Source organism: Atractosteus spatula, chromosome 5 (assembly GCF_055471065.1).
Source record: "Atractosteus spatula isolate fAtrSpa1 chromosome 5, fAtrSpa1.hap1, whole genome shotgun sequence".
NCBI lineage: Eukaryota > Metazoa > Chordata > Actinopteri > Semionotiformes > Lepisosteidae > Atractosteus > Atractosteus spatula.
In genome coordinates this window covers 13,995,614-14,020,465 of record NC_142710.1, presented here as the reverse complement: position 1 = coordinate 14,020,465, position 24,852 = coordinate 13,995,614, and the positions used below count along the sequence as shown (strand labels likewise).

The 24,852-nt window shown below is 45.7% G+C and overlaps 1 protein-coding gene and 1 long non-coding RNA gene across 4 annotated transcripts; both read right to left on the bottom strand.

Moving 5' to 3' along the window:
- Positions 1 to 1,556: 1,556 nt before the first annotated feature.
- LOC148834243 (uncharacterized) lies at positions 1,557 to 12,125 on the bottom strand. Its single transcript, XR_016091087.1, has 3 exons — positions 12,058 to 12,125; positions 3,233 to 3,307; positions 1,557 to 1,740 (listed from the first exon to the last, which is right to left on the bottom strand). It is a non-coding gene; the product is annotated as an uncharacterized LOC148834243 (long non-coding RNA).
- A 1,337-nt stretch (positions 12,126 to 13,462) lies between these two features.
- LOC148834242 (E3 ubiquitin-protein ligase TRIM39-like) lies at positions 13,463 to 23,298 on the bottom strand. Of its 3 annotated transcripts, none has more exons than XM_088916935.1 (8): positions 23,250 to 23,298; positions 22,716 to 22,803; positions 21,336 to 21,913; positions 20,755 to 20,850; positions 19,759 to 19,992; positions 17,297 to 17,444; positions 17,022 to 17,048; positions 13,463 to 16,893 (listed from the first exon to the last, which is right to left on the bottom strand). In XM_088916935.1, exons 3-8 carry the CDS (start codon positions 21,909 to 21,911, stop codon positions 16,340 to 16,342), a joined length of 1,635 nt encoding a protein of 544 aa, XP_088773061.1. In that variant the 5' UTR covers positions 21,912 to 21,913; positions 22,716 to 22,803; positions 23,250 to 23,298; the 3' UTR covers positions 13,463 to 16,339. The 3 variants fall into 3 exon arrangements, with proteins under 3 accessions (XP_088773061.1, XP_088773062.1, XP_088773060.1); XM_088916936.1 differs by having other exon boundaries at positions 21,336 to 22,092; positions 23,086 to 23,275; XM_088916934.1 differs by having other exon boundaries at positions 23,086 to 23,275.
- Between the last annotated feature and the right edge of the window lie 1,554 nt (positions 23,299 to 24,852).

The window sequence follows — 24,852 nt, the reverse complement described above, 5'->3', positions numbered from 1 at the left end:
ACGTGTGATATATCAGGCAGACTAACAGAGCTGAAGGAATGGTGATACTGTATCTTCTGACTAGTATTTTCGCATTTGTCGATTAATGTATTGCTGAAACTGAGAAAATAATACTGTTACTCTTTAGGGGCTCTGAACTGCAAGTTGGCAAATGTTGATTCTATTTGAAAAATGAACAACGTCCATTTTTCTCAAGAAGGTTTAAGCATTCTAAGGTTGATGATTTTTTTGTCGGTCATGTTTTATCATGACCTTTTGCCCTGATCCAAGAACAAACTGAGGAGTATAGTCAAACTGTGCCAGAAAGTCATTGGAGCTGATCTTTCGACCCTCTCCCATGTCTCTGAGTTACGAGTCATGCGTAAAGCATTTTCCATCCTGGAGGACATTTCACTCTCTTTGTCTCATGAATTCCAGCTACTCCCCTTAGAAAACAGATAGAGATTTCCCAATTTAAAAACAAACAGGTTGAGGTTCTCATTGATACTTGTAGTTGTAACCTTGCTCAACAGTTTAATTTCTAGGTCATGTTTATGTGTCTGTTTTTCTTTGTATTATCTGCTACTTTAAAACAAATTGCCCCTTGGGGATACTAAAGCCTGTCTTCTGTCTTACTCTGTGTACTCTTACTGATTGCACTTATTACATATTACATCTTAATGACCTTTAAAAAGTACAACCATCATATTCAGTACTCACTGGGTACGTGGAGCTGAGATTCCACATCTGCCTTGGGCTGTGTACTTCTGACCAGACAGGAGAAGATGTTGGACTCCTGCTGGACTGGGATGTAGCTGCTGACACTGAGGAGCCCCTGACTGTCCCTCTCCACTGTGTTGCTGGACAGTGTCCATCCCTGTCTGTCCAGATCACTGCAGGTGCAGGGAACCAGCCCTCTGCTCTGCACAGCAGCTGGGTCTGACCTCCTCCAGGGGAGTGAAGAGAAACTGAAATATCTGCCAATAAAGAAAACATCCTAATTGACAGATCTTCAGATTGTTTTTTGTGAAGTAACAGTGTCTGAAGTCTTGTCATGATGAGCATCAATGAGAGACACATTTCTCCTCCAATCGCTGCAGACTCTCCTGTTAGTCACTATAGAGCTCGCAGTGTATTCAATCCCTTAAGATCTATAATTGACCCAACCAGCAGAGTGGATTCCAAGAGAAGCTCACTGAACTGGAGCACAGTTCCTGTAAACCCAATCCACCTACAGCTCAGTCTCAGTGTTAAACACCTCTGGCTTCTTTGCTGCAAGCTCTCTAAATAAAATAACTAATGAGTGTGGACCTGTTAGCTCCCACATCCATCTGTAATTTTGCCACTTGGTAATGGTTAAAAACAAACTGTATTATTTCATTTAAAACACTATAATTATAAAAGAACACTCACCTCTAACAGCCAGGTCAATAAGAGTGTCATCATGATGATCCACAGACTCCACCAAACACTTATACTGTCCATGATCAGAGAGACTCACGTTTGTGAGCTTTAGAGACACGTTGCCTCTGGGGAGCTCCTGCAGGAACAGCTCAGCTCTGTCCCTATAGGCTGGGTTCTGTGTGTCAGAGTTATACTTCCGGTTTTCGTACAAGCATACAGGGGCAGTGTAATCCCCTCGAAACCATCTGATTTCTAAGTCCACAGCGCTGATGCTGGGTGAGAGGTAACAGGGCAGGACAGCGTCTTCACCAGGGGACACAACAACAGGAGCAGCAGGACCATGAACCTGGAATCTCTCTGAAAGAAAGAGCACACAGCTGTCATGAGTCTTCAGCCTCCACACAGACAAACACACTGAGACAAACTGTGCCCTCTTCTAGAGGAATGATCACACTGAAATAGATCACACACAGGGGTGTAGAGTCACTGATCATGGTGCTGGAGCCCTGACCACTGTTATCTCACATGACATCACCATGATGGCAAAGGTCACAGATCCTTACTTTAATTTCTGTCCGTCTAGTTTAATTAGACTGTATTTAAGGTTATTTTTAATTTGTACTGGACTACTTTAACCAAGGCAAACTTAATCTATGCAGGATAATATTGTAAAGTTAGACAAACCAGAACACATATTTAAAGAGAAAAGCTTAAATTTGGCTTTCAATAAAATAAACAGTAAAGTAAACATATACATGTCTTTTAGGCATTACAGGATGGCTTCCAATTGTTCTTATTTTACCCATGAAGTTTTAGCTGGAAGACTGATCCACAATCACCTGGTTCAGATTGTGTTTAAAGCAGCGCTGTGAAACTACAACACAAAGGAGTGATCTTACAGCCACTGGTGTGTGTATGTTGTGTTATTGTGTCAGTGACATTCCAGAGGTTTAACTGTACACAGTGACTGTTTAACTGTGACACAGGGAAAGAAAAATCGCATTAATCCAGGTGAAACGGGAGGGCGATAAAGAAGGTGAAACCAAAATCACCTCTCTCTCGTCTGCGTGAGAATGCAGCTGACACTCATGAGCTCGCAGGTGTATCAGCAGCTCACTGGAGTATCTGGGTGTTTGAGTCAGCACCATGCTATGTCACGCCCTCTGCAGCCAGAGGGCGCTCCTACTCTGTCCGGTTCCTGGTTTCCTGTGTTTTGCTGTCCTTCCAGTGTCTCTCTCTCTGGGGCTACATATTTCTGGGTCACTCATTCCCCTTCACTCAGCATTGACGTTCGGATGTCCTGAGACCCGCCTGGCACCAGGTCGCCCCACGTCCGCTGCCTGAGGGCACAGGTTTCTACATGACTCCTGAACTGCTGAGCCCGTGCTAACCCCCGTCTCACCACTATGCTTAGGGTCTTTTTCCGCTCTCCTGCCATTCCAAGGTTCGTCCCTTCTGACATCCGTGACACGCTAACAGCAATTCAGCTGAGGCACAGCTCTTTCCTTATCGAAAGAAGACATTAAGACCAGGTATTTACACTCGGAACAAGATCCTTACCGATCAACCCCCTCGCCAGTACTCTGTCTCACACCTGAGACATCAGAATACAATCCAGTGACAGACACAGTGAAGATAACACCCCACTCCGTCACAATGCTTAATAAATATTTTGATTTTCCTAGTGATATAGAACATACTAATCACGTCACAAAGTAAATTGTTTGGGGAGATATTTCCATCTATCCATCCATTCTAAACTCGTGAGTTACCATGAGTTACTGTTCCTGTTCAGTGTGGAAAAGTCACAGAAGGTCTAATAAAATTCAGGAGTCTCTCTTCACTGTACCTGATGTCAACACAGAAGACTGGAGGAGAAGCAGAAGAGTCACACAGAGACACTCTAACTGGTCAGACATCATTTCTGAAATAAGAAAAAAATCTGATTGATCTGACGTTATCAACCAAAACAAAAATACATTTTGATTGGATAAACATCACCCTTGAATCAAAAAGATGTTACTCAAAATGAAAGATCCGGCTGTCGTACCACAGTGAGGTGTTTCTCTCAGCTTTAGTGCTGACCTGATTGATCACTCACACACTGCTGTATCTGACTGACCTCACTGTCACTCCAGCACACAGCAGCTTCAGTCCTGACTGATCACTCACACACTGCTGTATCTGACTGATCTCACTGTCACTCCAGCACACAGCAGCTTCAGTCCTGACTGATCACTCACACACTGCTGTATCTGACTGATCTCACTGTCACTCCAGCACACAGCAGCTTCAGTCCTGACTGATCACTCACACACTGCTGTATCTGACTGATCTCACTGTCACTCCAGCACACAGCAGCTTCAGTCCTGACTGACTGATCACTCACACACTGCTGTATCTGACTGATCTCACTGTCACTCCAGCACACAGCAGCTTCAGTCCTGACTGACTGATCACTCACACACTGCTGTATCTGACTGATCTCACTGTCACTCCAGCACACAGCAGCTTCAGTCCTGACTGACTGATCACTCACACACTGCTGTATCTGTCTGATCTCACTGTCACTCCAGCACACAGCAGCTTCAGTCCTGACTGACTGTTCACTCACACACTGCTGTATCTGACTGATCTCACTGTCACTCCAGCACACAGCAGCTTCAGTCCTGACTGACTGATCACTCACACACTGCTGTATCTGACTGATCTCACTGTCACTCCAGCACACAGCAGCTTCAGTCCTGACTGACTGATCACTCACACACTGCTGTATCTGACTGATCTCACTGTCACTCCAGTTCACAGCAGCTTCAGTCCTGACTGATCACTCACACACTGCTGTATCTGACTGACCTCACTGTCACTCCAGCACACAGCAGCTTCAGTCCTGACTGATCACTCACACACTGCTGTATCTGACTGACCTCACTGTCACTCCAGCACACAGCAGCTTCAGTCCTGACTGATCACTCACACACTGCTGTATCTGACTGATCTCACTGTCACTCCTTCCAGTTGTAGTGTTTCATAGCCGTTCAGGGACGCCAAATATGTAATCATAGTGGCTCTCTGAAGGCACCAGTTCTGTAGGGTTTGGGCATTTACTGAGACAATTATTAATTGTAGCAGTAAATCACAAAATTGATTCTTTTGATGGCTTTAGAATCCAACCATGCGATATAACTCAAACAACGCACACACACAGGTACTAATACACGAGGATACATTTATTAATACATAGAATATGCATGTAAACCTAACAGATCTTATCGAGAGGGTTATCAGAATACAAAAGGTATATATTCAATCAGTTACGAAGTGTTACACATCAAGAGGACATACGTTCAGTATATCATTCATTAAGACCGTTTCGTAAATGAACTTGGTTATAACTTCTACATTAGATACTCAAAACAAGTACATAACTCTTAGGAATTAAATTGATATCAACTGGTTGGGATAACAATTGAATTCTCGAGCTGTAATGCATTGAAGTTGAATACTCATCCAATTTCTTGGGAATTCAGATCTCCTGCGGGCACAAACAATCAGCTGCAGGCTTGTTGCTGTCCAATCCGCGCTCTCTGGCTCCGTGCCAGGCTGTGCTGTGTGGCTTGCGACGGTGCGCTGCTGATGCTCGCTGACCGGCTAGTTAGTGTTGGCTTTAACTAGCAAAGTTTGTGCACAGGAGAAAAGATGACTGTGGATCCCAGCAAGTCAGGAAGAGGACCGGTTCGTTCCTGATGAAGAGCTAGTTCTGAATAGTGATTCAGCTGTCCACAGTTCTGACCTGTCCACGAGGCCTGCTGCTGGTTACTCTCTGGCAACCTCCACTCTAGACTCTTAGAACAAAGGAAAGTTCTGGCACTCGGACACACTGGCCGTTCCGTGGTTGTCCGGGCTGAGTCTCGGGATGGTCAGGAGGCGCGCTGCGAGAATGTCCTGCCCTTGGGAGCCTTCTGCTCCTGGGCCGTCCTGCCCTGGAATTCTCCTTTGAATTCCCTTTAGAACAGTCCACAGAATCCTCTCCAGAATCTTACTGAATCTCCCGAATCTGAATCTTGTTGAATCTGAATCTCCAGGCCTGTGTTGCCTGTTTTTACCTGGAGGAACTTCAGCTTGTTGATTGGCTGAAAGTTCCATGGGCATCAGAGTCCCACGTGGGTTACTCAGCCCTACCAGTCCCTGATTGGTTGATCAAGGTGAGATATGAGTCACTTAGTCCTGACACTTAGTAATGCAGTCCAGATGTCCATCCGGCACTCCCTAGACTGATAGGCGCCAGTGGATGACCATTGATCATGATAGCCAGGCTTAGCTAAGTGCACCCCCCTTTGGGAGCTGTCCTAGGAAACCTTAAATCACCCTAATGGTCTCTCTGTGGCTGCACCACAGAGATGAACAGAGAAATGGGGCCTCATTTGGGAAGCTCAGAAACACTTAATTCTGCCTTATTATTAAGCCTCGCCGCTACATATCCCCCCTTTTTGAAGGTCACGAGGTCCTGAGGCGTTGTTGCCTTCAAAACAAAAACAGAGTTAAGTGATGTCCCTTGCCATTAGAACATTAATCTTAAATGTCCACATTACTCCTCGAGAATTCATACCGGAACCAGCATTGGATACAAACAGGATGAATAACATCTGGAGTATGTATAAAAACGGTAGGAGACATTATCTAAGTCTAGGAATTACACATCAGGAAGTTCACTGTCAATATCTGATACCTCTGTGGTAGATATTTGGGGAGAAGTCACTTCCTTTCTTTTGACATGCTACCTTTGACTCATTCGTGCTACCCAGAGTACATCTTGATGTGAGAGTACAGCATTCAGAGTACATCCAGTCATGATCCAGCTACCCGGCGGTAGTGTTACAATAACAACAGTTCCTGTTCCCAGCCCCCCGATAAACCAGAACACCTGTGTTGGGTATCTGCTAGGGTGGTTTGGAGGTTTGTTCCATTAAAGCAAACTCAACTACCTGTACCTCTTCAGGGCTTACTGTTTCTTGGATTTCTATCCAATTCAATAGTGTGGCACCTGAAGGCATCCACGACCTCAAGTTTGGTCTTATGTTGTCTGGTTCTAGACCGTACAGTGTTAAGTTACCATGCTGTACTATGGCCTCCTCAGGAACTTAAAGGAACTGTTTTATTAGGTAGCTGCATCATGCCTGTCACAAGTCACAGTGTCAGTTAAACGTGGTGTGCTGACCAGCCATTTACTTCCCACCTGCTCTTCATGGGGTTCATTAACCTTCCTCTGCTCGTTAGTAGCTTTACACCCTTCATTGGTGAATCGTTTAGACACAGCCAATGGATAGCTTTGGTAGCCATACCCATCTCAAGATTTGGAACCGAATTCAATCTTGGTTTGCCTTCTGGGTGAGCTATGAACGATGGGGTTAATGTCACACACTCCTCTACTGAGAAGAGTGGAATCAAGTGGGTTGGGAATTGTGCCGTGGTTAGACTGGCTACAGTGGCACTAAACTCCCTTAACAGGTCTTGTGTCAACATTCTGGCCTGTTGCACACAAGCATAAACCCACTGTATAACACCAACAATCATGTCCACTGGTTGGGGAATAAGGTTTAACCCTGTTGCATAGGAAATTGCCTGTAGGGTTTTCCCTAAGCTTTCCAACTTTTGATGCTGTCGATACAGTCTGTCACTACCCTCTGGCATCTCTGACACCTGCCTTCTTGGGGCAGTCAGGGTGAGAGTGCCAGTAGCACACAAACCTACCAGAAAAAGCAAACGTGCAACAGTGGCGGCAGCGATCAGTCCTCCCAAAAGTCTTTTCGGGTGGCTGATCCCAGTCATCTCCTTCTGAGTGACTGTCGCCTTTCTAAGCTGGCGCAGCGTGTACATGGTGTCTTTCTCAGTATGCCATGTGGCATCTTGGGCACCAACATCCTGGAAATCTGGGGAGATCTGACGCAGCTGCTGATGCTGCTCCTCCTTTTCCAGGGCATCTACTTTTTCGATTTGTTCATGCCTGTGCTCTAGGAACCCTGCAGGGGGCGGTGCAGCGGTGGACCATGCCTGACCCTCGGCTGAGTGGTCATCTGGAGCACCTGAGTGATCTGAGATTGTTACCCCATTCTCACTGTTCCGGTCCACCGTGCACACTTCCTGATTGAGGAATCCCTCTATCGGCATGTTTACAATCGTTCGCTGGGCGTGGGTGTAGGACACCTGCTCGCTCCCCCCTTCCCTCGCTAGGGGTTCAGGGAGCTGCCCCAGCACTGGGATAGCTAGTTCATTGTCTTTGAACTTACTATCACCCACCAGGCCCATGTCAGTGCAGGCGGGGATTCTGATACCCCTCTTTGCGATGTCCTGCACTGGCAGGCGGGTGGCTTGACCATCCAGCTCCAGTCTGGGTGAACCACTGTTGGTCAGACTCAGACTGACAGACTGAGCTGGTGGCTGTAAGAAAACCGGCTCGGCTTTCATTCCCTGTCCCTTCTGGGGGACTGGGTGTGTTGGCAACCCTGCTGTCGAGGCAGGAACAATCAGGTCAGTCTCACTCACTACCTGGTAGTTGTGAGAAATAATGTTACCTGACTGCAGGTTCCCTGGGTCACAGCAGAGGGAATCGGCATCTGGGATCAGGTGTGTCCACAGCGCAGTAGTCTCAGCGTCCAGCTGGACCTCCTGTCTAACCTGTGAATGTTGCACCAGGGGCACCTGGCGGTGGCCCTGTGACAGCTGCTCAAGCAGATCCTCACTAATAGAGGACCTCTCAGGGCTAAGGGCGAGGGCTACATCACCAACCTGCTCTCCTGCCATCTGGATCCCTTCCACCACTGCAGGGTGGTGGTCCTGACCCCTCTTGGGTGCCAGGGTGCACAGGGAAAGCTCCTTTTCATCGCCAGGTGGGGAGATCTGCTCCTCTTTAGGGATGTAAAAGGTGTGTGCTTTACCTGGTGGATCAGGCGGCTGCTCGGAGCACCGCTCCTGTGGCATGGAGGCTGTTGGGACCTTGGCCAGGGCACGACTTCCCTGTATATCCGGGGAACAAGAAAATATTTTTATTTCTTGTCCAGAGGGAACAGAAGGAATCTCCGCATAGGCTTCTGTGTTCGGTGGGCACTGTGTAAGCACAGTCTGCCTCTTGGCCCCCCTTTCCTTCTGTACAGAAGGCTTAGGAGCCTTGACCTGTTTCCACACTTTGCCTTTCTGGTGATCCACCAAAGGTTCCACTCTGAGTCGCATACCCTTTTCTTTTTCTACCCGTTTGAGCTTGCCGTGTGACATCAAACACCTTTCAACCTCAGTGTCAATCAGCGTCTCACTGGGTAAGACATCTCCCATGGCAGCCTTGAGGTAAAAGCTTCGTGCTTTTCCTCTGTGTTTTACTGCCTGCTCTGTGACTTCAGGGGTGGAGTCAGCACTCGCTTGGGAGTGGCTGACCTCATCCTGGCAGGAACCCTTCCGCTCAATCAGATAGACTGAGGGAGTGAGAGGGGGCGGGTCTCCGCCTCCTCCAGTGGAGAGTATCAGCTCATTCACGCTTCCGGCAGCCTTGGGGAGCGGTTGTCCCTGTCCTAATAAAGCTTGTTCAAGCCTGGCCAGGCGGGCGGCTACTGAATCCTTTTGTTCAGCCTTTTCTAGCCCTTTCCCTTCCCCGGTGTTCTCATGGCACTTAGGACGCTGGGTGCGGTCCTGTGTGAGTGCTTTGGAACGGGGCTTAGCCAGCTCAGGAGCCTGTGCTCCTTCGAGCAGGAGGGAATTAACCCTGCTGGCTCTGACGGCGAACACAGTCGCTTTAGCAGCTTTTTGCTCAGAGCGACTTTGGACATCATACTCCCAGGCTTTCTGCACGAATCTCTTAATATCAGTCATTTTCATGGTCTGTGCATCTGTATGCATTAAGATCATCTTTCTGACTGATGGGTGGAGATTCGCAATGAATAAACCCTTGAAATGTATGTTCTCTTCGCAACCCTCATCATTTCGCCCTGCAAAATAAGTTCGTCTAAGTCTCTCGTAATATTCGCGAGGGGACTCTGCTCTCTCGTGCTTAATGTTAAGAGCGGCGGCTATCGCAGCAGTCGGGTCAATAAACGCACTGTATTCTTCGATAAGTGCATGACATAGCTGCTCAAAGTCATTACAGACTTCTTTCATCTGCCTAGCCATCCACTCATGTACAGCTCTGCTGGTAGTTTTCCTGACCAGAAACACTTTCTCCTGTTCTGTGGCGTTTGGCAGGAACTGCAGGTTATACCTGAGGTCTTGAATATAACTCTCGATATTATTCTCTGACACTGCGGGGTCAAATCTCTCTATGTCCTTCGCTAGCTCTCTCAGAGAATGGAGATTTATTCTTCTAGCTTCTCCGCTGACGGAGATATGGAAGAGATCGTGGTCAGACTTGTCGCTGCTAGAGAGAGTGCTTAATAGCGACTCGAATTCAGACCTTTTAGCAACCATCGTTAAACTTAAAGAGTATTACTTTTAAGCACGAAATCACAGTTTTACCACAGAAAACCACAAGATCAAGTATGCAATCAACCCGGTAGATTGCAAAAGATCACAAAACAATCAAGCACTGCTTAAAGAGCAAGGGGAACTTTTTTCCTTTCGGCTTTCAGCACACTGTATTGTCGTGTATGAAACCCGCGGCGTTTTATATGAATTATTCCGCTTGGTTGATTCATTTCAGTCTTGCCACGCCCGTGCCAGGGACGCCATATAAATGTAGTGTTTCATAGCCGTTCAGGGACGCCAAATATGTAATCATAGTGGCTCTCTGAAGGCACCAGTTCTGTAGGGTTTGGGCATTTACTGAGACAATTATTAATTGTAGCAGTAAATCACAAAATTGATTCTTTTGATGGCTTTAGAATCCAACCATGCGATATAACTCAAACAACGCACACACACAGGTACTAATACACGAGGATACATTTATTAATACATAGAATATGCATGTAAACCTAACAGATCTTATCGAGAGGGTTATCAGAATACAAAAGGTATATATTCAATCAGTTACGAAGTGTTACACATCAAGAGGACATACGTTCAGTATATCATTCATTAAGACCGTTTCGTAAATGAACTTGGTTATAACTTCTACATTAGATACTCAAAACAAGTACATAACTCTTAGGAATTAAATTGATATCAACTGGTTGGGATAACAATTGAATTCTCGAGCTGTAATGCATTGAAGTTGAATACTCATCCAATTTCTTGGGAATTCAGATCTCCTGCGGGCACAAACAATCAGCTGCAGGCTTGTTGCTGTCCAATCCGCGCTCTCTGGCTCCGTGCCAGGCTGTGCTGTGCGGCTTGCGACGGTGCGCTGCTGATGCTCGCTGACCGGCTAGTTAGTGTTGGCTTTAACTAGCAAAGTTTGTGCACAGGAGAAAAGATGACTGTGGATCCCAGCAAGTCAGGAAGAGGACCGGTTCGTTCCTGATGAAGAGCTAGTTCTGAATAGTGATTCAGCTGTCCACAGTTCTGACCTGTCCACGAGGCCTGCTGCTGGTTACTCTCTGGCAACCTCCACTCTAGACTCTTAGAACAAAGGAAAGTTCTGGCACTCGGACACACTGGCCGTTCCGTGGTTGTCCGGGCTGAGTCTCGGGATGGTCAGGAGGCGCGCTGCGAGAATGTCCTGCCCTTGGGAGCCTTCTGCTCCTGGGCCGTCCTGCCCTGGAATTCTCCTTTGAATTCCCTTTAGAACAGTCCACAGAATCCTCTCCAGAATCTTACTGAATCTCCCGAATCTGAATCTTGTTGAATCTGAATCTCCAGGCCTGTGTTGCCTGTTTTTACCTGGAGGAACTTCAGCTTGTTGATTGGCTGAAAGTTCCATGGGCATCAGAGTCCCACGTGGGTTACTCAGCCCTACCAGTCCCTGATTGGTTGATCAAGGTGAGATATGAGTCACTTAGTCCTGACACTTAGTAATGCAGTCCAGATGTCCATCCGGCACTCCCTAGACTGATAGGCGCCAGTGGATGACCATTGATCATGATAGCCAGGCTTAGCTAAGTGCACCCCCCTTTGGGAGCTGTCCTAGGAAACCTTAAATCACCCTAATGGTCTCTCTGTGGCTGCACCACAGAGATGAACAGAGAAATGGGGCCTCATTTGGGAAGCTCAGAAACACTTAATTCTGCCTTATTATTAAGCCTCGCCGCTACACAGTGTACTGTAGATATATTAGTCACAGCTCTGACACTATTCCAGCACTATAAGGAACTGAACATCACTGTATGTAACACAGAATTAAACCAAAATGATTAAGACATACAGTATATTGTACAGTGTTTAAAGGCTCCCATTACAGCAGGACACTTACAGTGTTTTCGCACTAACCTTTTTTATACTGACAGGATGTTCACTATGTTAATTGCAGTACAATTGTTGTTGTTGAGAGTTGTTGTTCAGTGAGAGTGAGAGATACCACTAATCTTCAGGAAACACAAAGAGGAAGAAACACTTCAAGATGGAACCATGAAATTTACTGTATGTCTGCTGCCAGCACTGAAACATTTTAGATAGAAACCTAAGATTATAGACACCTTCAGATACACAATAATACGTCATCTTTGAATAATTGTGTTGTCTTGACAGCTACAGGACAGCACCTAACCCTGCAGTACACTTTACTGTTAACTGGACTAATAATGACAGGATACTTACAGGCCAGATAACCTCATCTGTGCTCCACTCTATTATTCTGGCTTTTATTACTATTTAGAATAGTGTATTTGAAGTCTGTTTAAAACTACATTTGAAGAATGATGGACTTTAACTCTGACTTCCTGTTTACAACAGAAAAAGTCTATTTTCACTTTCACTTACTTTTGTCAGAGAGAGAGGCAGGGGGGGATTGTGGGTAACTGGGCTGGGGCTGCAGGGTGTCGTGATCATGTGACTCGGGAACGGCTCAGTGCTCAGGGACACAGAGGCTCTGGGACACTTCTGTCAAAGTCAGAAAGTGACCAGTGAAATAAGTTCAGTATATTGGCAGGTGGTTTTTGTTCTCTCATGTACAGATACACTGTGGAAACTGACAGTGTGACCTTATTCTAAACTGACATGGTCCCGATGAGGAGTCTCTCTGGAGTGAAACATGTTCTGTTTCCTCACAAAGTGTCCAGAGATGATGAGGATCAGGTGGGACTCAGTGTGAAAAAACTGATCCCCTCTCCTCTCCTCTTCTCCTCAGGCTGCCCTTTTGGTCCTTTTTGGTAATGGTCCTATTACTGTGTTCTACTGCTCCTGAACTCTGAGCTTAATAAGCAACGTGAAATCCTTTTTACCCCCAACAACTGCATGGCTTATTTTTTGGCTTTCCCTGTAAAATGTGATCTCTGAGCTGAATCTGTTTGATACTATTCCCCATCATGGAAACATTTCAGTAGCCAAAGCCTTGGAGGTCTTTGCTCATCCTGCATCAGTAATTGTTTTCAGGCTGGTGTTGTTCACTCAGCAGTTGTACTGTAGTGTAGCACCACCTTCTGACAGCTCAAAAAGTCTTCAACAGCCTTTACCAGTCATGGCCTCCTAATAACCCCCCTCTCTGAACTGGCTTCATCACTCTGCTTTCCTCCCCACTGAGAGCTGGTGTGTGTGAGCAGACTGGAGCATCATCCAGGTGGGGCTGCACACTGGTGGTGGTGGAGGGGATCCCCATTACCTGTAATGAGCATTGAGTGGGGTGTCCAGAAAAGTGCTATGTGAGGAGTTATTAAAAATAGCAAATAATATGAATAATATAATCATATTACTAATAATATAATACTATGATTATAATAAAATTATTAAATAATTCCATATAATTTCAGGTTTGGGATTTGTTGCAAGTTTGTCTCTAAGAATTTAACTTGTTTTAATATCTGCAGTCTTTGCATTTCTTGTTTTTTTTCTTACAGGTAATATTCAAAATAATAAATCCTCAGGTATGTTTTAAAATACAGGTATTCCCAAAGCCAGTTCAGAGATGGTGTGTATTTCTATTTCAAGAAAAAACCTGTGTTTCATTGCTAAATATTATTATAAAGTCTTTATCAATTAATACATTTTAATTGCCAAGAAAAAATTAGAATATATCATGGACTTTTATTGGACAATTACTATCGTTTGTCTATTACCAAATGATTGTCCCCTGCAATTGGTAGAGGAACTGAGGGTCACGAAGATGAGAACTGAAGGAGGCTTTGATACTTTTAGAAAAAATAAACATGAATTATAGCTAATTCCTTAACATTTACTTTTGCCCTCCTTCCTACTCATCTGCCTTGTGAATCATGTATTGTAGTGTATCTATTAAATGGCTAGGAATCTTTTTGTGTTTGCAAATGAGAATCTGGTCTGTGAGGTACAAGAAGGTGAGAATATCTGTGCCACCCATTATCTCTGAAGTTCGTTTGCTCCACTGTCATCTAAGTGTGAGTCCTGCTCTTAAAGCCAAGTCACAAATGGAGTTTTCTAACAAACGTTCAGGAGGGAGGACAACAACCAAGTTCTATCAGCCTCAGCTGTCAGTAATTAGCAATCACTCCTGACAATCCATTCTTCTCCCAAACGCTATAAATACCTACGAGATCCCTATCTCTCTCTCTTGCATCCCACGTCCACCTCTGCAGCTGCCCCTCGGTCACCCTGCACGGGGTCCTTTGGCCAGGAGGTCAGCCCTCAGCCAAGCGGCTTCAGCCACAATTGTGCTCCATGACGTTTTCATCGTGGGTGTTGTCATTCCTAGTGAATTCATTTTGGCTGAAGCAGAGAGATTTTATTTCATTTGATCAAACGAATGAGTCCCTTGACATGCCATAAGGGAATCCTTTGAATGTTCTTACTTACAAACACGTGTTACAGTCACGTTGTGGTAAATCCTAAAGCTGGAGGCGGTGCCAGAGTTGTTTGGTTGGTGGAGAGGAGCATATTACAAACTAAAGTGAATATGTGACAAAATGATGAAGGAAAACAAGAGCTTGCTGAAAAAAAGCATGGACTGTAAGTAACTTACAGAGTTCAAATATAGTACACTGGAAAAAAACAATTGACAAAGCTTTCTGTTACCGAAACAAACAATAATGAGGAAACAAGAAAAAAACACCACCATAATGAAGCAAGTAAAAGGTAAAATTATACTGATGGTTATAATAAAAAATGAAAAAAGTACCTGCAAAATTGTGCATAGAATAGACAATGTAATTCAAATACCAGCCAAAGGCTAAAAGAGAAGGGATCACAAAAGGGCTTCTCTACCTGGGAAATGCAGTTTTGCAAAGAAATTGGTTGAAAATGTTCAGCTTCCCATAATGACTGGTTAAACTGGATCATACTGGAGTCTTCTACTAGGGAGATACAGGTTGGAAAACACCGCAGATGGATTGTTTAGAATTCAACAGACTGTTTTAAAAATTAAAGTCTGTTTCTCAGAGGTGACTCTTAGAGATGCTGTCAGAGCTTGAACTTGAACTTTATTGCCATATGTAACCGGTACATGTACTGGTACAATGCAATTCTTACTTACAGAAAGTCTCCCGATTGTTAAAACAAGTGTGCTTCAGTAAGTCTGCTTTTGGTTTTCCTAACGTGGCTAGGCAGTAGCATCATTGGTACACCTCACTGTAGCTTGAATCTCCCTAAAGTCAAATTTCACGTACCATCATCTATTTCCTGACGTGTTTGAGGTAGCAGGTCAGGTGTAACTCTTGTATGCATGTCTTCCGAAGACATTACTGATTTTAATTTGGAACATAGTCATTTCTTCTAAAAGAATTAAACAAAAAAAGTAAAACACAGAAATAAATACAGTCAAATAAAGTTGATTTCTTTACCCAAAGGGATGTGGAGGTGTGGATCAACTTGTCCAGACTTGTTGCTGAAGTCGATACCCTGGTTATTTTCAAGAATCATTCATAGATCAAATAACTAAGTCTGTTACATTCGGTGTCCAGTGGCGTTAGAGTACAAGTTTCTGGAAAATGTTTAAGTTTTGGGAATGAGTTTTGGAATTAAGAGAGTTGTGGTTTTGCAGGAGAGAGACTGATTTTGATACAAGCATGCAGTTGAGCTGCCCAGTGTTTTATAGAGAGGATCTAGAGAGATATTGTCGAGTTAGATCTGAAAGAAGAGCTAGGCTCTTGTTTTCTTTTCTGTCATAAAACAGGAATAAATGTGAATAAACCCTGAATCTGTTCTGAAGCAGAATGCTGTCATTTGCAAACGTCCCTGAGAAACTGGGATCGGTAACAATATTATACTTGATATTTTTAATACTGTACTTCAGAAATAAAGCATTTTTACTAATGGTGCAGGTTCCTAAAGAAAAAAACAATAACATGCCTTTCTCCTGACTCTCTGTGGTCATTAAAAATCCCAGGGCCTTTCTCAAAAAGAGTAGGGGTGTAACCCCGGAGTCCTGGCCAAATTTCCCATCAGCCCTTACCAATCATGGCCTCCTAATAATCCCCCTCTATGAATTGGCTTCATTACTCTGCTCTCCTCCCCACTGAGAGCTGGTGTGTGGTGAGCGTTCTGGTGCACTATGGCTGCCGTCACATCATCCAGGTGGGGCTGCACACTGGTGGTGGTGGAGGGGAGTGCTTATTACCTGTAAAGCGCTTTGAGTGGAGTGTCCAGAAAAGCGCTATATAAGTGTAAGCAATTATTATTATTATTATTATTTCTTTCTTAACGTTTGGCCCTCAATTGGAGGGAAGTGAGGACAGGATGCCTTGAGACCCTGATTGGCATTTTGGCTTGGCTCAATACACATCAATGTGGAGTAAAGAAACTAATGACACAGTAGTACAGCAGGCAGGAAGAGCTGACTTTCCAGTCCATTCCACTGAGGGGATGTGTACAGGTACAGTACAGCTGTCTACAGTACATATTCACACAGTTGTGTGATGAATGCCCTGTTCTGGGATGGACGTCAGTGCCGCCTCAGTGACAGGACTGGTCTGTTTTAACAGACCCTGCTTCCCTCAGTGGGATTCACAGGGCAGAGGATCAGCGGCTCGGTGTCACTGGAATCTAAACAGGGGTCAAAGAACGGATACAGTTTCTCACTGAAGGTGTGCCAGAAAGTGTATATGTGGCACCTGGCTTTCACGTTATAAAAGGAGATCTGCCCCTCCTCGTAATCCACATACACCCCCACCCTCCGGGGTTTTAAGCCCTGGGAAAGTGGGGTTGGGGGGAAGGTGCACGCTTCAAAGCCTTTCCGACTACTGAGGCACAAGGTCCAGTAGCCATTGTCGGGGTACAGGAACACCTCCCCCTTCCTCTTGACAGAATCTCTGGCCACCCCTACTGCCCAATCAGTCTTCTGCCTCACTTCCGCCTCCCAGTAGTGTTTCCCCGAGGTGAAGCCCTCTCTGCCCAGGACGCAGACGTCGTCACTGAATCTCTCCGGACTGTCGGGGAGGGTCTGGGTTCCTGTGCAGTATCTCACTTCCTTCCCATCCTCAGACAGGGCGAGACGGGGACCTGCGGTTCTGGGATCCAGACTCACATCCACTGGAGACAAGACCCCCGGTATAGACAGAGTGACAGACAGGGAACAGAGTTCAGTATCGTTGGAATAAAAGACTCTCGTTGTGGGTCTCTTATTCGTCAAAGGTGAAATTGAAAGCAGCACGAGTTACCTGCATATTTCTTTATCTTCTCCAGTTCTGCAAAAGAAAAACATGTTGGATGTGTCAAAGGTTAACAAAGATGTCCTCAGTAACTTTATAAAGGTCTATTTTGTAGCAAAATATTTGCTTTTCAAAGAGAACAACATAACAGCGCAGCATCAATGTCACGAGGAAAAGAAATCTCTTTGACTATTTTGATGATCCCAGAAAAAACGTAATTGTGTCCTGTTCTGATCACGTTGGCTATTTTCTGTGTGATATTTATTCATTAATGCCATACTCACCCCTCTCAGAGAGATTGTTCACTTCTCTCCAGACAGTCTGTGTCAGTTCTGATATGGCCTGTCTCAAAGCGCTCAAACACAGCTCGGTGGGAACGGTGACGTCAGACCAGTCTCTGGGGAGCGGAGGATAATGCGTGGATAGGAAACGCTACAGCAGAGAGAGAACAGTCCCATAAACCAGTGAAACCACCCAAGGGCTGCCTTAGGAAGTATATAGACTGTATATAATGTGTGCCCTGTCTGTTGTGGGAAAAACTAAAATCATATTTTTTTGTGAATAAAGCTCTTCATTGCAATGCTCATTAGCAGCAGAGTGAGCTGGCCTGTAGGACTCTCTGCTCTCTGTAGATACTGTATCTGCTCTCTACAGTGTGTGCTGACCTGTAGGACTCTCTGCTCTCTGTAGATACTGTATCTGCTCTCTACAGTGTGTGCTGACCTGTAGGACTCTCTGCTCTTTGTAGACACTGTATCTGCTCTCTACAGTGTGAGCTGGCCTGTAGGACTCTCTGCTCTCTGTAGATACTGTATCTGCTCTCTACAGTGTGTGCTGACCTGTAGGACTCTCTGCTCTCTGTAGATACTGTATCTGCTCTCTACAGTGTGAGCTGGGCTGTAGGACTCTCTGCTCTCTGTAGACACTGTATCTGCTCTCTACAGTGTGAGCTGGGCTGTAGGACTCTCTGCTCTCTGTAGACACTGTATCTGCTCTCTACAGTGTGTGCTGACCTGTAGAACTCTCTGCTCTCTGTAGATACTGTATCTGCTCTCTACAGTGCGAGCTGGCCTGTAGGACTCTCTGTAGATACTGTATCTGCTCTCTACAGTGTGTGCTGACCTGTAGGACTCGCTGCTCTCTGTAGATACTGTATCTGCTCTCTACAGTGTGAGCTGGCCTGTAGAACTCTCTGCTCTCTGTAGACACTGTATCTGCTCTCTACAGTGTGAGCTGGCCTGTAGGACTCTCTGCTCTCTGTAGATACTGTATCTGCTCTCTACATTGTGTGCTGGCCTGTAGGACTCTCTGCTCTCTGTAGATACTGTATCTGCTCTCTACAGTGTGAGCTGGCCTGTTGGACTTGCTGCTCTCTGTAGATACTGTATCTGCTCTCTACAGTGTGTGCTGACCTGTAGGACTCTCTGCTCTCCGTAGATACTGTATCTGCTCTCTACAGTGTGAGCTGGGCTGTAGGACTCTCTGCTCTCTGTAGACACTGTATCTGCTCTCTACAGTGTGTGCTGACCTGTAGAACTCTCTGCTCTCTGTAGACACTGTATCTGCTCTCTACAGTGTGAGCTGGCCTGTAGGACTCGCTGCTCTCTGTAGATACTGTATCTGCTCTCTACAGTGTGAGCTGGGCTGTAGGACTCTCTGCTCTCTGTAGACACTGTATCTGCTCTCTACAGTGTGTGCTGACCTGTAGAACTCTCTGCTCTCTGTAGACACTGTATCTGCTCTCTACAGTGTGTGCTGACCTGTAGGACTCTCTGCTCTCTGTAGATACTGTATCTGCTCTCTACAGTGTGAGCTGGGCTGTAGGACTCTCTGCTCTCTGTAGACACTGTATCTGCTCTCTACAGTGTGTGCTGACCTGTAGGACTCTCTGCTCTCTGTAGATACTGTATCTGTTCTCTACAGTGTGAGCTGGCCTGTAGGACTCTCTGCTCTCTGTAGACACTGTATCTGCTCTCTACAGTGTGAGCTGGCCTGTAGGACTCTCTGCTCTCTGTAGATACTGTATCTGCTCTCTACAGTGTGTGCTGACCTGTAGGACTCGCTGCTCTCTGTAGATACTGTATCTGCTCCCTACAGTGTGTTCTGACCTGTAGGACTCCCTGCTCTCTGTAGATACTGTATCTGCTCCCTACAGTGTGTTCTGACCTGTAGGACTCCCTGCTCTCTGTAGATACTGTATCTGCTCTCTACAGTGTGTGCTGACCTGTAGGACTCCCTGCTCTCTGTAGATACTGTATCTGCTCTCTACAGTGTGAGCTGGGCTGTAGGACTCTCTGCTCTCTGTAGATACTGTATCTGCTCTCTACAGTGTGAGCTGGCCTGTAGGACTCTCTGCTCTCTGTAGACACTGTATCTGCTCTCTACAGTGTGAGCTGGGCTGTAGGACTCTCTGCTCTCTGTAGACACTGTATCTGCTCTCTATAGTGTGTGCTGACCTGTAGGACTCTCTGCTCTCTGTAGATACTGTATGTGCTCTCTACAGTGTGTGCTGACCTGTAGGACTCTCTGCTCTCTGTAGATACTGTATCTGCTCTCTACAGTGTGAGCTGGCCTGTAGGACTCTCTGCTCTCTGTAGACACTGTATCTGCTCTCTACAGTGTGAGCTGGGCTGTAGGACTCTCTGCTCTCTGTAGACACTGTATCTGCTCTCTATAGTGTGTGCTGACCTGTAGGACTCTCTGCTCTCTGTAGACACTGTATCTGCTCTCTACAGTGTGTGCTGACCTGTAGGAAGTAGATGTGGTCCTTAGTGTGGGAGAGCTTTTCCAGCTCAGTGTTTCTCCTTTTTAGCTCAGTGATTTCCTGCTCCAGCTCTTGAATGATCCCTTCAGCCCTCCTCTCTGCTGTTCTCTGCCTCTCCTCAATCAGTTTAATGAGCTCGGTCTGGCTTCTCTCAATGGATCTCATCAGACCAGTGAAGACCTGCACACTGTTCTTGATCTCTTTCTGTGCAGAGTTCTGAGGAGACACGAGGCAACACACAGAAGAACTGTAAGAATAAACAGGCATTCTCTAGTCTATCCCAGGTCACAGTGTTACTGGTACAGTAAGCTAAAGTTCACACCAGAGCACATTGACCATACAGCCAGACCTCATGTGCATACAGTAGTGTCGTGTGCACTAGCGACGCTGTCTGGCCATCAGAAGGATTATCCCTCTTATACGGCTGAGCAGCCAGTAAAGTGCCTCGCTCCAGGTACACCAGTAGTACCTGCAGCAAGCCTCGAACCCTCAGCCACTTACAGCTGTCCATCAGATTGAGTCATTCTGGAATCACCCTCACTCTGCATGCTTTGCTTGTTCCAAGTAAACTTTCATACAACAAACTGGCCCCTTGTGAAGGGAGGGGGTGGTGTGGCAGGAAAATAGCTTTTGTGCTTTTCATTTGACAAAAACATTTCAAAATGTATTTGTCAATCTTTAATACTTGAACATCTATTTTACAGATTTCCAAACATCGTGAGTACTTGTTGCAAATAAAACACCAAGGATCTAGTAATTCAATTAAAAATGTTTCCTCCAGTCAATTGCCTTGCTGTGGTTGAAATGTCCAATATTCAGAAATCATTAGCACTAGCACAAGCCCATACCAGCAGCACAAACAGTCTTTGTTTGTAATGTTTGAATTTAAATGGTACAGAATATAGTTGGGGGATATGCAGATCAGAGCCCTGTGATTCCCCACACAGAAGAACTCAAAAGGACTCCTGCAGGACTCACTCTGCTGAGCTCCAGTGAGTATTTGATCTCCTCCACCTTCACCAGTCTTTCCTGGATCATCTGTTGTACTTCTGCCTTGGTCTTCAGCACCTGAGCCTGTAACACAACACAGTCACCTCCACCCCTCCTGCCATCACTCACATGCTGACTGAGCAAACTGTGAGCGAGCTGAGGGACAGCCTGTGAAAGAATGCTGCATGCGATGTTTGAATGTTGTGCACGTAACATGTTTTTACCCGTTTCAAATTAAAATAGCGTTTTACCCAGTTAAAATGAGCCCTGAGTGGGGTCACACATTTGACTTCAATGACAGGGCTAGAAAGAGCTGTCCAGGGTCTTCTCAAATTCCCAGCAAAATGACAACTCCTGCCACTCCTGCATGCTTACAGTGCCCTCAGTCAGGCTACAGCTCCATTCAGAGTTTGGACAAACTCTAATGGAAAAATACTTTATTCAGCAAACAAACATGTATATCTTAAAGATTCATTCACCAACCAACGCTGCTAAATTAAGAAAATAAAAATGTTTATTCCAGACCTGGCCTGTATAATCTTTCGAACAAAGGTCTTAAGACATCCTACCTTTCTGTCTCTGCATTCCTCCTCTAAAGCCACAGTGCTGTGCGTCCTGTGGTCTGTCTCAGTGCAGAACTGACAAACACAGGTCTGGTCCGTCCTGCAGAACAGCTCCAGGAGTTTCTCATGCTTCTGACACAGCCAGTCCTCAAGGTTTTCCACGGGGTCAATCAGCCTGTGTCTCTTGAAAGCAGCTGCTTGATAGTGAGGCTGGATGTGAGTCTCGCAGTAAGAGGCCAGACAGACCAGGCAGGATTTGACTGCACCAAGCTTTCTCCCGGTGCAGACATCACAGGGCACGTCCCCAGGCTTAGATGAGCACTCTTTGGGAGTGCTTAATTTCCGCCTCTTGAACTGTTCTGTGATTTCGGCAAAGTTTCTGTCGATGTGCAGGTCAGGTCTCTTAGGGAATGTCTGATTACACCTAGGGCACTCACACACATTTCTCATGTCCCAGTGCTTTTCAATGCACACCTTGCAGAACTTGTGTGCACATGGAAGGGAGACTGGGTCGAGAAAATCTTTCTCGCATATTGAGCACTGAAGGTGCTCTTTACAAAGCACCATTGTGGATGAAGCCATTCCTGAGCACAGAGAAACAGTACAGGAGAGGATTACGCATAATCCAACACAATGGCACAGAGCTGGTCTGGAGGAACAGGGGCTTCAGACAGAGACCAAGCAGAAGGAGATCACGATCTAAAACACTGCTGATAAGAGTCAATCAGCAATCATTCTGCTTCCCCTCAGTCACGAACCAAGACTGGAAGAAACAAATGTGATGTTGAGTCCTTAGCAGATTTGAGAATTGGTACTTCATGTTCATGAGTCATAATGTAAATGTGTAATACCGGGAAATATTGTACAGATAGCTGTAGAATTTCCCCAAAGGCTCATGCAGTTAAAAAGCTCTCTATCGTGCCTGGGTCATGGCTCTGGATGACAGTAACTGAGACTGGCCAGGTGGTGGCGCTCTATGAGCTCAAGGTGGGATTAGTCAGCCAGTGAGGCAGTGACCCCCGAGGACTCTGGGACTCCCGTGCTGTGAGGAGGGACGCGCTCGGCCTCAGGTACAAGGCTGTGGTCACTGTGGCGTGTTGAAAGATGAGCAGCTGGACCCGTTCCTACACTTCCTCCCTTTCCTCTGTGTGCTTCTGCAAGGCCTGTAGCCGTGAGAGCAGACAGAAAGAGCACACAGCAGGCCGCGCCCAGGTGTGCAGGTATAGCCAAAACAAGTCAGAAATCTGCTTCTGAAACACAGGGCGTGTAAAACTAAAAGCACAGGAAAATGAGCAAACATTCGACTTCTGAAACACTATTTCAGGAAAATAATATTCCCACACATTTACCAAGGTGAGAAGACATGCCTGAGGCACAGAGACATACCGGCACTGACAATCCCAGGAAGTATGACTCAGCTCCTTAGGATCCCAGAGTACAGGAAACCCCAACTCGTTTTACTGGAAGCCTTGCTCTTTAATGGGACAGAAGAAAGGGGGGCATTTACAGTACAGAATGTGCTAGTCCACATCTACCGCAAAATGTTGACTGTTATACAACATAACGTACTCCCATTTTTCCAAAACGTTACATTCCTCAAAAATAAAAGCTAAGAACAACCCTTGAGTTCTGAAGGATTTTTTTTAGTCCTAACCCTGTCTGTGACCTGTTTTTCTCCCCCAGAAAGATATTCTGTCTCCTATTCCAAATGCCTTCACACACTACTGAGAGAGCTGTGGGACCGTAGATGCCTTACCTGCCCGAGTTCCTTAATTCACACTGCTCTTTCAATCCACTGGCGAGCCGCAGACCCAGCACACACAGCTCGTTATTCACACGCACGTGGCCAGGGGGTCCTCAGCAGAGCTGTGATTGAGTACGGGCACGAGCACAAAGGCGGAAAGGCTCAGCAGCTCTTACCAATGCCAGGGCACAGCTCTCCAGATAAGTTGCGTTTCTGCACAGTGAGGTAGCTGGGCTGTTCCTTTTCCAGACGGCTCCTCCTCTTCCTCATTCATGGATGAACTGTTAACTCTTTGCACTCTCAGGGCTCACTGATTCTACCGCACAGCTGGGGACAACCCACAGCGAGGAGAGGCAGAGCACAGAACCAAGATCTTCTGACATCCATGCCTTCTGAGCATTTTAATCCTCCGGACAACTTTAACACCTTCGCTGAGCCTCAATACGGCTCCACAGCTAGAGTACATTTCAAACAGACAAACGTAAAAGGACTCTTTAAAACTGTCATGCAAATCACAGTTAAAATTCATTGGAAGTAAAAGCTGGAATGAGGCACGACTAGAGCTTGACCCCTCTTTCAGAAGAACTGATGATCTGTAGATTCAGTGGTTGTTCCTAGATGTGAATTGCGTTTTACATTCAGAATTAGAGTTCAGAGTTCAGTCTTCTGTCATATGCACAAGTGCAATGAAATGCTTATTTGCGTGTATGCTCCAATACGCCAAAAACACAGAACAGAGGCAACAACAACAAGTTAAAAAACATACATCTTAGAGAAAAAAGAATACATTATTAATTAACTTATTTGATCAATTATTTTTTCTTTTCCAAGGTGACGTACAATTAAAATTATTTGCACTCAGAATATCTGCACATGATATGTGAATTTCACCAACAGCTAATTTATTAGAACAAGCAAATGAGGCAATCCAATCATTTCTCATACTTTGAGGAGGTGAAAATAAGGTACAGAAATGATTAAAAGCTGAGACTGGAAGGTTACAGTAGCTGAGGGAAGGGTATTAGGCGGTGAGGTACAGAAATGGACCCCGCAGCTCTTGGGAGGGGTGTGAAGTGGTCAGACAAGGGGCGTTTCTGGTTCCACTGTGGAGAAGACAAGAAAGAGCAGAAGTACTGTACTCGGAGCAGCTGGACTAGCGGGAGACTCGCTGAGAGGAGGGGAAGGAAGAAACTGGGACAGGAGGAGTGGTAGGTGACAAAGCAGACCTTCAGTACCTTCATATTCTCTCCTAAAGAGAGAAAATAAAAAACCCCTTCTCCTATTTCTGGACGACAGTTACAGAGCAAACAAGTACAGTATTCCCCAGAAAGCTCATCGCTGACAGTCCACCTGCTGACGGAGGTATTGATTAGGCTCAGCGATCGCCGCAGGTCTGTTCATCACCTCGCAGACAGAGCCCGGCTACAATTGTACAGAGAGTAGTTTGATCTGTTTTCTTTTTGGATCACAAGTTGAAGTAAGCGATAGAGGAAGAGTGGAAGGGGATACCGGACTCTAAATTCGGAGCTGTGAGGAAGAGTGATTAATGATTTTAAAGTAAAATACCACAGAACCACAGACTTGAAGGGAGTCACATGAGTGATGGTGGGAGTGGGTGACAGAACAGAAGAGAGTCTTTCCAGAAGCAGTGCTGTGGGAAGCTGTTCAATAGATTCAGCCTGTACTGAGCTCAGCACAGCAGGGGCTCTGCACTGCAGGACAGGCAGTTGATCAATTCTTTTCTTCTCAATCGTGTTAGGAGCAAACTAATTACAATCA

Excerpts from the sequence above, each read along its gene's own strand:
- LOC148834242 (XM_088916935.1), bottom strand. The coding sequence starts at position 21,911 with ATGGCTTCATCCACAATGGTGCTTTGTAAAGAGCACCTTCAGTGCTCA. Across the intron at positions 20,851-21,335 it reads AGGAATGCAGAGACAGAAAG|GCTCAGGTGCTGAAGACCAA; the intron begins GTAGGATGTCTT and ends GTTGTGTTACAG. Across the intron at positions 16,894-17,021 it reads GAAGATAAAGAAATATGCAG|TGGATGTGAGTCTGGATCCC; the intron begins GTAACTCGTGCT and ends TCTTGTCTCCAG.